At 34.5% G+C, this 15,547-nt stretch overlaps 1 protein-coding gene across 1 annotated transcript; it reads right to left on the bottom strand.

The window, feature by feature from the left end:
- Positions 1-13,983: 13,983 nt before the first annotated feature.
- LOC127074400 (PAMP-induced secreted peptide 2) lies at positions 13,984-14,588 on the bottom strand. The gene has a single exon (XM_051015716.1). It carries the CDS (start codon positions 14,512-14,514, stop codon positions 14,131-14,133), a length of 384 nt encoding a protein of 127 aa, XP_050871673.1. The 5' UTR covers positions 14,515-14,588; the 3' UTR covers positions 13,984-14,130.
- Positions 14,589-15,547: the final 959 nt, after the last annotated feature.

Here is a 15,547-nt window from a genome sequence, read left to right as displayed (position 1 = left end):
CTGAATAAATTTCCAATGATTGGCATGTTAGAATATTCCATGATGTCAACTTGTGTCCTTTTGACTTTTCATGCAAGAAAGCTTGAGAAATGACTTGCACCATTGACTAATCATGCAAAATTATAGGTCATTTTGCATGCCATTTTGAAGTATTTCTCAAAACAAAGCCATAACAAAAAGAGCCACACCAATTGGACTTGTCAATCTCAAGTTATGCCTTTTTAAAGCCTTCATGCACACTTCACCATTCAAGAACCACAACTCTTCAACCATTCATCATATGGCCTTGAAATAGGACTTTTTGGAAAAGAGAGACAAAGATCTACAACTGTCATGTCTGAGAAAAAGCTCGAAACCGCCCTTGCTTTTGATAATTTGCTTGGTACATCAGTCAAGCTCGCTAGGCGAGTGAGGTAGCGAAGGGCTCGCTAGGCGAGCACTCAGCGAGGTTCCAGCGAACACTCCCAGACTTGGATAAAAGCATAACTAACAATTACTCGCTAGGCGAGCATCCAACGAGCAGGTTATCGAGCAATTCCAGTAGCAACATCATCAAGGTTCGCTGGAGCGAAGGAGGAAGCGTGGGCTTCGCCTAGCGAAGGATTGCTCGCCTAGCGAGCATGACAGCTCAGGAAGTTTCTTCTGGTCATAGGTGACTCTGGTGGCTTATTTTAGGGCTCGCTAGGCGAACCAGTCTGCTCGCCTAGCGAGCATGACAACTCAGGAACATCTTTCCAAATTTGGTAACCTGTGCACTGGACCTTTGTTCCTTCAAGATTAATGTTTTGAATGATGAATAGACCCCATTTGAACATGTTGGAGGTATCTCAAGTCATTCCCTAGCCATTCGACCCTCAGTTGACCAACAATTGACTTTTGACTTCACAGTTGAATTTTGAACTGTACTGAGCCCATTAAGCTTGATCCTTTAAAGAAAACCTCTGAAAATGAAACCCTAGCTCCCAAGAGCTCTACACAACATCCATAAGACCTTCAAACCAAGAATGCATCTCAATCCTTGAGGAACCCTACTTTGACTGCCTTGATACCCAGATGAATACAAACTTCCTTGAGTGTTGAGAAAAACCCTAGTTGATGCACAATTTCCCTTGTGTTGACTGATCATTCGGATAGAACCCACAAAGTGACTTGGATGATAAGCTCTTGGAGCTAATTCTGATTGACATGATGAAATGCAATATGAAATGTTAAATGACCTAAAATGAATGCATGAATGAGGAGGGCAAATTTGAGGTGCTACAGTAACCTTTGGTGATGGAGCAAAGGGTGAAATAAAGGGGATAGGCAAGCTTGATTGTCCTGGAGTTCCTAAACTTGACAATATCCTACTGGTTAAGGGCTTGACTGCAAATCTAATAAGCATCAGTCAGCTACGTGATCAAGGTCTGAATGTCATCTTCACTAAAACTGAATGTCTGATTATTAACAAAGACAGTGAAGTGATTATGGAAGGAATCAAGACCAAAGACAACTGTTACATGTGGAGCTCTCCAATGGGTTATTCCTCAAAGTATACCTATGACAAAAAGGAAGGGATGAAGATGAGTACAGTTGCTAGAAGAACCTTCAAGGGTGATGAAAGACAAATCTGTGGGAAATGTCAGACACAGATGTCACACCAGAAGCTAAGACCTAACCTCACTTTCAAGAGAGAAAAGGTCATGATGGCCCAAATATCTGAGAGGTTAGATCAAATAGGTGAACATGTGACTGGTTATATGCAGTCTGAAATTAGAGAGAGCTTTGTTGGAACTGGGCCACAAGGGACTATGTGTGTCAAGAACAATGTGAAGAAGATTGAGATGGAAAGTGAAAGGACACCTGCTCCTACACATTTGAAAAATGAAAATGGTGTTTATGATGAAAATATATCAGATGAAAGCAGCTGTTCTCAACTGGGTTGGATGAAACTGCTGATAATTGCATACAATGTCACACACGATGTCATGACATTGTATTATGACAACCTGAATACTGCAGCAATGTCCAAAAATCATATTCAGCACAGTTGGACCAAGTTCTTTATCCGTTGTCAACACTATATTAGAAAATTGGTGGAAGACAAAATCATAGTTCCAAAGCTTGAAATGCAACTAGCTGACAAGGGTGCAAAGAATTTGGATGGTACTCAATTTGAATACGAAAAAGGGAAATTAGGGATTTGGACTCTGGTGAAATTATGGCAATTAAAGTGGAAAGAAAAAGGAAATAAAAATAGTGTCTGCCCACTTAAAATAAAGAGCCACATTAATGATAAATCATTCCCTAGCATTGGAAATAGTATCTATGTCACTTGCACACACTACCTAAACACAACCATCTTCATCTCCATCCAACTCCTCAAAGAAACTCTGCTAGGGAAAAGAAATTTCTGTCAAAAGTTCAACAACATGTCTCAACATCCATCATCATCTGGTTCAAAACCCTATCATCATACAAGAACTCCCTCCATGGAGTTTCTAGATGAAGACGTGCTGGACGTTACTCCTCTTTGTGTGATACCAGGTGACGCCCCAGGCTCCTCTTCCATGACTGGAACTAAGCAAGGTAACATTTCTGAAAAATCTCCTAATAAATAGGACATGCACTTTACTAATCGTACCATAAGAAACCTAGTTACTAGGATTCTGAATGAAGAACATGCAGCCAAGGGTGCTTCTACCCCTCTGTCCAGAAGGGATCCCTCTCCTGAGGTAGAACCCCAAGCTGAGAAAGATGATGACTCATCTCGATCAGAAAAGGAAGTGGCTGCAGAAGGATTATGTTCTCTAGGCAAAAACTTACCAAGCAAGAAACCAGCAAGTGGGTTTCATGAAACTGTTGAGGATATCATTGATCTGGAGAAAGAAAGTTCTGAGGAAGAAGATGACACATTGGTCAATCTTGTGAAAACAAGTGTAGTTAAGAAACTGAGAATCAGAAAAAGGAAGAGTGTGGCTGAAATAAGGACAACTAGAAGAGAGAAAAAGGTTGCTGGTGTAGGTCCCTCAAAATATTGGAGTAAAGTTGAGGTTAGGAAAAGGAAAGAAAGAGACAGTTCTGACTCTGATGAGGATCTCGAAGACGATGTCCTAGACATCTCCCCTGCAAAAAGGCAGGTTGTTAAGAAGTCTCCTGGCAAAGTTGTTGCTGTGCACCTAGACAATATCTCCTTTCATTTAGAAGATGGTGCTGCAAAATGGAAATTTGTCATTCAGAGGAGGGTAGCTGTTGAAAGAGAGCTTGGAAAAGAGGCTGTAGAGGTAAAGGAAGTAATTGATTTGATCAAAAATGCTGGACTAATGAAGAATGTGGTTGCTCTACCCCAATGTTATGAGGGGTTAGTAAATGAGTTTATTGTGAATATCCCTGAGGATATTTATGAAGCAGGGAGTTCTGCAAGGTGTTTGTAAGGGGAAAATGTGTGAAATTCTCACCAAGCATTATCAACAAGTTCCTAGGAAGAGGAATTGATGGAGGAGTGGATCTAGAGACTAAAGACAACGAGGTCTGTAGGATTATTACAGCTGGCCAAGTTAAGGAATGGCCTAGTAGGAATCACCTATCAGCTGGTAAGCTCACTGTCAAATATGCCATCTTACACAAGATTGGTTCAGCCAACTGGGTGCCTACTAATCATATCTCTACCATCTCCATTGGTCTTGGAAGAATCATTCATGCAATTGGAACCAGGATTAACTATGATTTTGGAAAGTTTATGTTTGACCAAATTATCAGACATGCCTCCACAAATGCTGTGAAGTTGCCCATTGCCTTCCCATCCATTATTTATGGTATTATCTTGAGTCAACAACCAGGCATACTCAATACAAATGACATTCCAAGCAGAAGAAAGCCCCCACTATCCATTCATTATAAGTTATTTGAGGGAAGTCATGTAAATGATGTTGTCATGACATTTGCCAAAAGGGAGCCTGCATCTCAAGGGAGCTTAATTGATCAACTAAAAGATACATGCAAGGAACTGGATAATGGTATAAGGGTAGCCAAGGCAAGAAAAAAAGCTTTGGAAGTTCTTATTAGGAGCCTAGAACAGGAAGAAGTGGAGAAGGCTGGTGAAGATTCAGATGTCAATACCTCAATAGAGAGGTCAAAAGCTCAATCCAGTGGCAGCTCTGAAAGCTCTGAAGGCTCTGAAGGTGAAGGTGATACTTCTTCCTCTGATTGATGGTTCCCCCCCTCTATGTTGAAGACTGAAGTTGAAGACTGTGTGGCTGTTGTGACTGATATTTGACTAATATTTTGGAAGCTGTTCTGGTGCTGATGTTTGGAAGAATGAAGTTTTTATTGTTTTCTATTTAAATGTGTAATTTGTGGCAGTCCTCATTGATGTCTGTTTGTAATATTTTGGGCTCTTAATGAGTTCCTTGGATTTGTTCATTATCTCAGCTATCACAGCTGTGTATGATGATGGTTTATACTGCCTAACTATTATGTTTTAACATGTTTAATGTTATAACATCTGATCTGACATTCTCTACTAGGCTAATTGACATTTGTTTTGTCTAATTGGTCACCTTTGGTCAATTTTGACTAAAAAGGGGGAGAAGTGTTGATGTGGAAGCAGTTGTGGAGTTGTGAGATGTATGTAGCTGAAGGACATCTATTATGGAAGGAAGTGCACAGGTGTTAAAACAGAATGTCGTTCTGTTTACAGATGTCAAAGGGGATGTCTGATGTGGTGCACAGGTGTTGATGTTGAAGCAGATGTCAGAATGACATTCTGGCTGTTACAGGTGTTGTGGTTACAGTAGCTGTTATTTTCATGGGAGTTATTTGATGTGTGCATAGATTTAGGGGGAGAAGAAGTACCCTTGTGCATTTGTGTGTCTTACTAGTTGCATCCATAACTAGTAATTTTGTTTCTGTTGCACAAATTTAGGGGGAGGAGAAGTACCCTTATGCATGTGTGTATTACTAGTAGCTATATCTAGTAATTATGTTTGCTTTTGCTGCTGTTTAAACTGTTGTTTAACTGCTGATAATTTTCTTGTGAACAAAAAAGACAAATATATATTTTAGCCAAAATTTGCCAAAGGGGGAGTTTGTTGGTTCTAAGTGTTGGTAGCAATTTTGGTAAAACAAAGAGAGTTCACAAGATGTTATGTGTGATGTCTTAACATAAGATATCCTATGTACCTGCTAGAGTTCAAGAACATGATCATGCAGGATTGTTTCAAAATGTCATATACAATGCCATGGCTTCTGATAATGTGTTCCTGCTGGAGTTGAAATGGAAAAACATAATTATGCAGGATTGTATCAGGATGTCATACACGATGTCATGACATCTGATGTTTGTGTACCTGCTGGAAGTTATAAAAGGAATTATGGAATTATGCAGGATTTTTCCAGGATGTCAGACCCGATGTCATGACATCCTGTACACAGAACATTCAGTATGAATGTCTGGTGTTTTGTGATTGCACAATTAATGACAATCTATGTATGATTGAAGATCTGATTTGCAGGCACATTCAATCATGGATTACAACCTGATTTACTTATTTTCCAAGGAGATCTATCCAGCTGTTATGAAAATATTTAATTGGAAAATAGATTTAGGATTTTCAAGATGTCCAAGCCCAGCTGAAAGCTTCTATAAAAAGGGACTTAGAAAACCTGTTTTACAACACAACCAATACTGAGCGAAATATAGAGAGAGAGCTAGGGTTTGTATCTGTTTAGTCGTGAGACTTGTAAGCCATTCAAGTCATCTTTTGATGATTGAATTGGACTGATTTATGGTTGTAATTTGTCACTCTAAAGCTGTTAAGCAAGAGTGTGTGTCTACTTGATCAAAGCTGTGAAGCAAGATCAAATGTGTGTCTACTTGATCAAAGTTGTGAAGCAAGATCAAGTGTGTGTTTTCTTGATTGAAACTGTGAAGTAAAATCAAGAGTGTGTTATTGAAAAGTGTTTTCTTTTCTCAAGGGATTGTTGTTTAAGATCACAGGTGTGATTGTAGGGAAGTGAGTGGGTTCTCATATCTAAGAGTGCTTAGGTAGAAATTGCACGGGTAGAGATTAGGTGAGAAAGACTGTAACTTGTTGAAGTGTACGAAGAGTCTTTGAACTGATTCTATTTTAGTGAATTTCCTTCCTGGCTTGGTAGCCTCCAGACGTAGGTGAGTTGCACCGAACTGGGTTAACAATTGCTTGTGTCATATGCATTACCATTCTATATCTTTCTTCTGTTAGTGTAACTCAGATATTAGTGTCGTGACATTATCTTCGACATCTCATATCTGATACCAGAATTTCAACTTTGACCACTTTCAAAAAGATAGAAACTTTGGCCTTATGCCATTGCATTTTCAAACTTATTTTCTTAACTCAAACTTGTACATAAACTTAAATATACTTGACTTAAACTTTCAAAAAGCCAAAAAAAACTAACTCGTTCAAATCATTTTAGGCCTTTGTGCCTTTCAAACTTAAATTTTGTTAAAACCAACACACTCATTTTGAAATTTATAGCACGAACTACGAGGTTTTGATCCCTCATTTTTATGTTGGTACGTAGGCACAAGTCCGAAGGTCTTGTCAAACACAAAAATATAATTAATGAATTCTTGTCTGATCCCCTCATTCTATTTGTTTGTAAACATCACTTTATACAAAATACATATACACACAAAAAGGGCTCCCTATGAGTACCTAGGACACTTTGGGTGCTAGCACATTCCCTTTGTGTAACCAACCCCCTTACCCGTGATCTCTGACTTTTATTAGTTTTTATTTGAAAACTTCTTATTATTTGGGTTTTGTTCGTACTTTTTCCCTTTTCCCTTGGAAACAATAAAAGCGCGGTGACGACTCTTGTTAATTAATCTCTAGCTTGTCAATAGCTTGATGATCATGAATTTCCCGCTACAGGTATTCGTTACTAAAAAACAAACCAACTTTTTTCTTTAATGTCGGACGACTTTCGATCTTAGCCGATGTTTTCACGGCTCTACTTTCGTAGTGACCGATTAAATTGAGTTCAGAAAATTATATTAAAACAAAAATAGCCCACAATTGAAATCATAAAGAAACAACAGTTAGAATACCACCAAATAACGGTCATCACATCCCAACATCAATAAATTAGCTGGACATGCTCATGACAAACATAAAAACATAGATTTGAAGCTTAAAAGTAAACATTTTGGAAAGGTTATTGAATTGAAAAGAGAAGTTTAGAAATTGGTTTTAAAAACAAAATAATGACAATAACATGCAACTTACAAAAATAAATCAGTACAGTGCGAGAAATAAGACTTGAGAATAAAAGAAGTAGTGTGAAACGAGGAAAGTAAAGTGCGAGTAAATAAACAAAGCGATATAATAAAAATGCCTAATATAAGAAAAACCTACTCCAAATGGAGGCTTGAATCTGGTACAAAATAAATTACCGAAGAATTGCAAATAAATATAAATGGTGGCAAGATTAAAGTGAGGGAAAATAAAGTGCTCCCAACTTCGTACAAACTCAATGCTTTCTGGTGCTATAACCCCATGATGTGACGAGTTATAACTTTAGTCGATAATTCTAGTGCTTAAGATTGTGCTAAGCTTGGATGCCTTAGAAAATGAAGCTTATCGCCTATTTATAGTGTTCCAAGGTTTAAAATGTCAAGTGGAAAGTTTCTTCATTCGTGGGAGAGAATGTAGGAGTGCATGGAGTGAGTGGGAGACCAAACAAGTCCATTTTATAACCGCATGTCCTTCACAGAGGATGGTGAACGCCACCTTCCCAACGTGTGGAAGAGTGGGTCAATTGGCCGTTGGTGAGTGGGACACATCATTCTTCTTATGACATTCTCCATGGTGAACGCCATGTAGGTCGCCGTGTGTGTAATTTCCCATTTTTTCTTCGTTTTGCATCTGAATTGCTTCATTTCTTCGCGCATGACTCCTTTATGGTCAAATACCTGAATTGCAGACAAAAAACCCACATAACACTGGAAATAGAGGTAAAACGATGACAAAACATGTACAAAACGAGTCAAAATAATAGTGTAATTTGGTCTTATCATGATCTGTTCTCGATAACCACACACTGTGAATACCTACCTAGCCAACATGTATTATGAAATGCATGAGAACCTTTCTCTCTCTCTCTCTCTCTCTCTCTCTCTCTCTCTCTCCCTCTCTCTCTCTAAGAACCTCTGCTTCTTGGATTAAAATTTCATTTTCCATTTCAAGAGATGAAGACGATAATTTTTAACTTGTTTGTTTCATCATTTAAGTTCTTATAGATAGTAAACAAATCATTATATGAAAATCATTTTTCAGGTCGTTAACCATATTGGACATGTGACTTCCCACACAATAGGAGAGGGGGGGATTGTGTGGTTCTGAAAAATATGGTTTTGAAAAACTTCGTAGATTAAAGTCAGAGTTTAAAAACATTTTGAAAGTTATTTTAATATTAAGCAGTGGAGAAAATAAAATTGACAAAATATAAATTGCGGAAAATAAAAGGTTAAGGTAAAAGAGAGAACACCTAGAATTATAAAGGTTCGGTCAAACAAAGAAAAAAGACGTACCATTCTCCCCAAGAATTAATCTTAAGAGTATCCAATAAATTTGAGAGCTTTTAATAGGTTATACCCACGAAACCTCCTTATACAAGGAAAGAATGATGTTTAAGGTTGACTTCCAACCAAACAACAAATAACAGAGCGAAGTAGTTAGTCTTTCTTCCAAATGGATGATCGAAGCGGTTGGTCTCATTTCCACGAGAATATTAGATGTGTTAGTATTCAAGCTTATAAAATAACTTTGCAAGCTTTTAACACTGGGTTGAACTCATAAAACTTAAACCTTGATTTTACCACGGGATAACCAATACCTTGAGAGATTTTAACACCATGCTAATCTCGATCCTTATAATGCTTTTAATACCATGAAAAGATTTAACCTTAACTTGGTTTTACCATTGTCTAACCAAGAACCTATGAAAGCTTTTAATATTGGGAAAAGATTTAACCTTAACTTGGTTTTACCACTAGCTAACCAAGAACCTATGAAAGCTTTTATCATAGGCTGAACTTTCAAACCTAAACAGGGGTTTGATCACACATTCCCAAAATTAAAGCTTTTGAGGGTTTAGATTTTAACCCAAACAATTACTAATATGATAAAATGTTCAACCAAGGTATAAACAAAAGTTCCTTGATAAACTTACAACACTACCCTTTAAGAAATACAACTTTTCACTCACAAAAAGAACTTTCTCGAAAAGCACTTTTGCTAAAAACTTAGTGAGATAAAGTAAAAGAAAATTTTAGAGAGAGATATAGAGAGGTATAAATTAAAATTTGTACATTCTAGCCTTTTTTTACCTCGGTTTTACCTTCATGGGTAACTTGAAGGGTATCCCACATTTCTTTTGCAGAATTATAGTATGAAACATAGAAAAACTCATATATGCCTAAAGTAATAATGACAATAGTTTTAGCTTTCAAATTGTACAACACTTTTCTTATCCTCTTTCTTCCAAAGGTCTCTAAGTTTGTTTTCACAACACCATCAACTTGATATGTGGAAACAGAGGGGCCATTTTTAACAACGACCCAAATATCACAATGGATCCGTTCCATGAATTTTTTTCATTTCTTTTTCCAATCGACATACCCTTCAGCATTGAAAGATGAGATTTGTTTAGTGAATCATTTGAAGTCATCCTACCTCTTGATGACACTTATTAACCAAGTGACTTCAAACACGAGAAAGGTGATTTGTGATTAACAAAAAGGTATTTAAGCACGAAATAGAAAATAAAAGGAAAATAAAGAGACATGAGAAAGGAAAGTGCACACTATGATTTATAATGGTTTGACCTTAAACCAAACAACTTACTCCAGTCCCCAAGGATTCCCCTTTAAGAGTTCCACAATTTTTTTTTGGATTTTATCTTAGGATCAATCCACAACCTTCTTACTCCAAGATTTTATCTGGGCTCAACTTGTAACTTTTATAACAATATCAATGTTACAATAGAATGATACTCTTGATTTACAAGTATAACTCAATTAGAATCAAACGATAGTTACATAAGCACAACCCTTACTTATGTATTTCACTATCTCAACACTAAAGAAATTTCAAGTCTATAAAAACAAAATCTAATGGGTTTTTAATCTAAAACAAAAATAAAACAAAAAAAGAAACTCTAATGGGCTTTTAATCCAAAACAACAATAAAATAGAAAATTGTGAAAATCATTAAAATGTTGTATTCGGGCTTTAAACAAACTCGGATGGCTTAAAAGGCTTATATGTCATAGCAAAGAAGTAAGTTGGACTCGTGAGCCGATGCCCTATCTGAAAAGATATAATAATAGTCATTCTAATATCAGACGCCAAACTTTCACGATCTTTGCCTAACCTTTTTGACGTAAGACTTCTTCTTCGATACACGTAACCAACCTTTCTACATCAGTCTCCTTCACCTCTGAAGAACTCGACCCCGAATTTTATTATTGATAAAAAGCCTCATTTGCTTGATACTCATGAATGTCAACAACATTGAAAATATTGGATATATTCATGGATTCTGGAAGAGTTATCATATAAGTATTATCATTAATCTTCCATATCACTTTGAATGGGTCATACTTGCGTGACTGTAACTTGTGTTAAGTACCAACTAAAAACCTCTCCTTACGCAAGAACACTATCACATTGTATCACATATAGAAAACTTTAACTTTCCTGCGTTTATCTCGTATAGGGGAAAATTGCTTGGTAGTTCATCTTCAGTCAACTCCTTGAAATTCTCTAGGATCCCTAGCACTCACCAGCCCTTTAATCACTACTGGATATAAAATTCACTTTCTTTAATAGCCTCATCAACCTCCTTTTCACTCTGCGTCATCACTAAGAAACTATACTTCTTTATTTCTGGATTCTTATCAAAGTGCAAAATAGTAGCCATAACAATTTTATGTGTGACCGATGTAAACATCATCATGTTATACCGCTCTCGATAAGTGATATCATTATCAAACTGTCAATTCCTACCAAGTAAAATATGACAAAATCCATATCAAGAACATCATAAAATACCTCTTATTTGTAATGTTTTTCGATGGAGATAAAAACTCTGCATGTTAGTGTTACTCGAACTTGTGAACCCTTGCGTACCCAACTGAGGGTGATGGAGTTATGTGGACAACTTAAAATAATCTACCAATTTTTGTGACACTAAATTCTTCATGTTTCCATTATCCACAATCAGATTACTCACCTTGTTTGATACAACAATGTGCTTTAGACAAATTCTTGTGTTGTCCTTCATCTTTGGATGCTAGTTAAATTCTATGCAATAAAAAAATTTAGCCTCTCATAAGATTCTTCATCTCTAAACTCAACCCATGCATATTCATCGTTCTCAACTGGATGTTCTTCTGTTTCCTCTTCTTCTCCCCTTTATTCCGCAACAACAACGACTCTCTTTGTTGGATAAACTTTTGATTTGTGACCTCTTCTGTTACAACGATAACACGTCTCTCCAGTGGGTTTAACATATGGATTATTTTTCCTTTGGACTGGTGCTTTACCCTACTACATACTGTTAAGGATGATAGTCCTCTTATTCTCAGGGGAATAATAGAATATCAACCTTCACTCAATAATCGTGGTTATTTTGATTCCCAAGATCAATTATCTCTTCCTCGTCGGATTCTTTTTCTTCAGAACTCAAATTTTCAACAATAACAACACGATTGTTTCAACCCCACGAAACCCTAATCGATTCCCGTCTTCTGTCTCTTCGATGGTTCCCGCTATTGTTGGCGTTGTTCACATGAGTTGTTAAAGTCACCATCTGTTCAATCAAAGTATTTAGGCTCATGGTAAAAGTTACAGTAATTCCCTCAAAGTCTGCTATAGTCAAAGGTTGATCTCCCATGGATGATCAAGCTATGAAAAGAAATAGAAGAAAACATGCTCTGATGCCACTTGACACAGTCGGAATCATGAAGCATTAACAAACGTTAAATCTAGAATTAAAATACAAGTTTGCAAGCGACAAACCTGTTAGATAGAACTCTGAAATCCACCAGAAAGAGAAAAAAATTCTTGAATTTTATTACGATAAAAGATGACATTGACGGTCACACCCAAAAGTGTTTAAATACATAAAAGAAATCCTAATGGACTTTTAATCCAAAACAGAAATAAAACAAAAAAAAACCCTAACAGACTTTTAATCCAAACATAAATAAAATAGAAAATTGAAGAAAATATTAAAATATTGTTTTCGATCCTGAAACAAACTTGGATGACTTAAAAGACCCATTGTCACATCAAAGTAATGTGTTGGACTCGTGAGTCGATTCCCTATCCGAAAAGGTATAATAATAATCATTCTGATATCATACGCTAAACTTGCACAATTCCCACTGAACTTTTCCAACGCGCGACTTCTTCTTCATACACCCAATCATTCTTCCTACAACAATAACCTTTAGATTATATTCAATTCAAAGACTATTATTTGGAGGAAGTTAAATTTTTTTACTCTTGGAGTAAATTGATCCCCACTCATATATATATATATATATATATATATATATATATATATATATATATATATATATAATATATATATATATATATATATATATATATATATATATATATATATATATATATATATATATATATATATATATATATATATATATATATATATATATATATATATATATATATATAGAATTTAATTGAAATACACTGACAGTGTAAAATGATTTTACACTGTCAGTGAATCATGACCGTTGGATATTGAAATAAATTTGACTTTTATTTTAAAAATCTATAAAATAATGCAGACGGGTGATGGTGATGAATTGACAGTGTAAAACTTTTTACACTGATAGTGTATAGTAATTAATCTCATATATATATATATATATATATATATATATATATATATATATATATATATATATATATATATATATATAATTAAAAAGCTTAATAAATAAAATTAAAAAATTAATTAGATTTTTATTTAGAAATTAATTAATTGAATATGAACTCAAATATACCATGATGTAAGGATGACCCATATAAAATTATAAAAATCGTAATTAGTCATCACCTTATATATAGGTTAGAGTCTCCAATATATTTTACACAAACATATTATCTCTTATCCGAATTTAAAGAATGTTCACGATATTATTAATACGAGTTGAGATAAATTCACAAGTCAACAAATGTCAATAATTTGTTTCTATATTTTTGCATTTTAGATTCATATAGAAAAAATTATATATTTTTGTAGTCTCATCTCTCATAAACTACCATGTTGTAGATCATATAATCATATTTGTTTTTATGGATGTGCAAGACGAATCATCCTACATAGCCTAAAATTTGATATAGTTAAAATGTGGTTAAGAAATACTTTGTAAAATAAATGTCACGGATAAATCATGTTAAAAATAGAGCATTTGTTTGTTTGCCTATAACTAAATCATGATTAAATTATACAGAATCTCTGAAAATTTAAAATAACCTTATATGTAATTATATGCATGCTTATTTGTTTATCCTATTCCACACTTAGAATATACTTGATATTATATAGAAAATATCTTAAAATTTGGTAATTATTATAAGCAAAAATCATTAATTTTTAAATTAATTAATACTTATATTATTAGTATATCCTTTATTTAATTAAAAGATATTTAATGTTGATAGTTGATTCATTAAATATAATTAAAATTATTATAATAAATTATTTACACTTAATTAACTTTCTTAATCAGTATAAAAATAATTATTTTTATTTATAATTGTGTTATTAATTATGGAATTAATTCTAATAGATTCCACCTCAACATACGTGACATTATTAGCCGTGAGATTTTCCTTTCTTAAAACTCAGTTTTGTTTCTTGTTTTTACTCATTTTTTTTATTCTTAATGATAAAAAATCATAATTTATACTATATGTACATCAGATGGACTACTGCATCATTAACAACTAAGTGAAAAGAAAAAATGTAGACATAAATAAATGAAGGTATTAATCAATCGGAAACCACCATGCTTAATGCTAACTATAGGTTGTAAATGACCAAATGAGTGAAGAACATAATATTAATGTCCTTGGCCAGGCGATGGACCGGAATCCTTAATCCCTCCGAGTGTGTTTACGTTGGTGAATTTATGTCCCACCCCTCCAGAACTTGGACCAGAATCCTTAATCCCTCCGAGTGTGTCTATGTTTGTGAATTTATGTCCCACCCCTCCAGAACTTGGACCAGAATCCTTAATCCCTCCGAGTGTCTCAACCGCCACGCCTTGCTTGATTTCTCCAATAGAATGTGATAACCAACTAAAAAAATCAACGACTTCATCTCTAGTATCTGAGTTTTTTGTGTCAATGATACTCAATGGACGAGCTTCCAAGATCAAGAAAACAGAGTTCAACAACATGAAGAAAACAAAGAATACCTCAGTTTTGAGGATAGTGCTTTTCATGTTTTATAAAATATGAAACACAAAGAGAAGGAAGAAGGAATTCTTTTTATGTTGTTGATATTTGTGAATCATGAGGCGATAAAGAGTCCTTTTATAGCGTGGATAGTAGAATTTGGTGTACTTGACTAGAATGTGGAAAGAGACTTCAATTGAAAGATATGATATTTTTAATATATAGTGTTGAAAATTCAAAATTCAAAACAAACGTGGGTGTATGATTTTCTAACGAGGAAATAACTTGGGAGGTTCTGATTTCTAAAAACCAATTTCGATTGTTGTTTTAGAGAGAAGTGCGTACAAGAGAAGACCACGACTTCGGGCGGAGTGTTGAAAAGTTTGTATTATAAGCTCAGCTGCTTGTAAATTGAAGACCAATACACATTAATCTCTATAACAGTATGATTGGTATGCAAGAAAAAGGGACGAGAGATTGGTAGACGAGAGAAGTACAGGTGAAATAGATTGGTTTCTCTTGTTTGGCAAAGCAATGAAATAGCTAAGAAAGAATAAATTCAAGTGAACCCCACGTTTTTATTCTTCTCTCCAAAATAGAGAAGAAAGTAAAGAGAATGATGTGTCACATATCTTTTCTATATAATACCCCTACTTTATTAGTAGTGTCTTACAATCAATTAATTATAATATTTTTGTTTAATCAATTTATTAATTAACTTAAATGATAAATAATTAAAATAATTTTCTTAAATTATTATTAACATTTATAATTAATTAAATTGATAAGAAGTATATTAAGAAATTAGTAAATCAACTAATTAAAATTAAAATGTATTAATTTATTTTAAAAAAGATTTTGAAAATATCAAGGGCATTATTGTATTTTTGAAAAAAATCACTACTTCTTTTATTTTAATTCTCTTGTACAAATTAATATCTCAAATCTATTTTACTTCTTATATATTTCTCTCTTCTAAAACTCTTTCTCACATCTTTCTCTCTTCTCGATTTCTTTTCTTAACCAATCACATTCTAAAAGAATATGACTATTCACTTTCAATCTCTCCACCTAATTTAT

This window comes from Lathyrus oleraceus, chromosome 4 (assembly GCF_024323335.1).
Source record: "Lathyrus oleraceus cultivar Zhongwan6 chromosome 4, CAAS_Psat_ZW6_1.0, whole genome shotgun sequence".
Classification (NCBI taxonomy): domain Eukaryota; kingdom Viridiplantae; phylum Streptophyta; class Magnoliopsida; order Fabales; family Fabaceae; genus Lathyrus; species Lathyrus oleraceus.
Note: the sequence above shows the minus strand (reverse complement) of the source record. Positions and strands in the feature narration are given on the sequence as shown.

What these genes read in the sequence shown, in the direction of transcription:
- LOC127074400 (XM_051015716.1), bottom strand. Translation starts at nt 14,514, where the DNA reads ATGAAAAGCACTATCCTCAAAACTGAGGTATTCTTTGTTTTCTTCATG.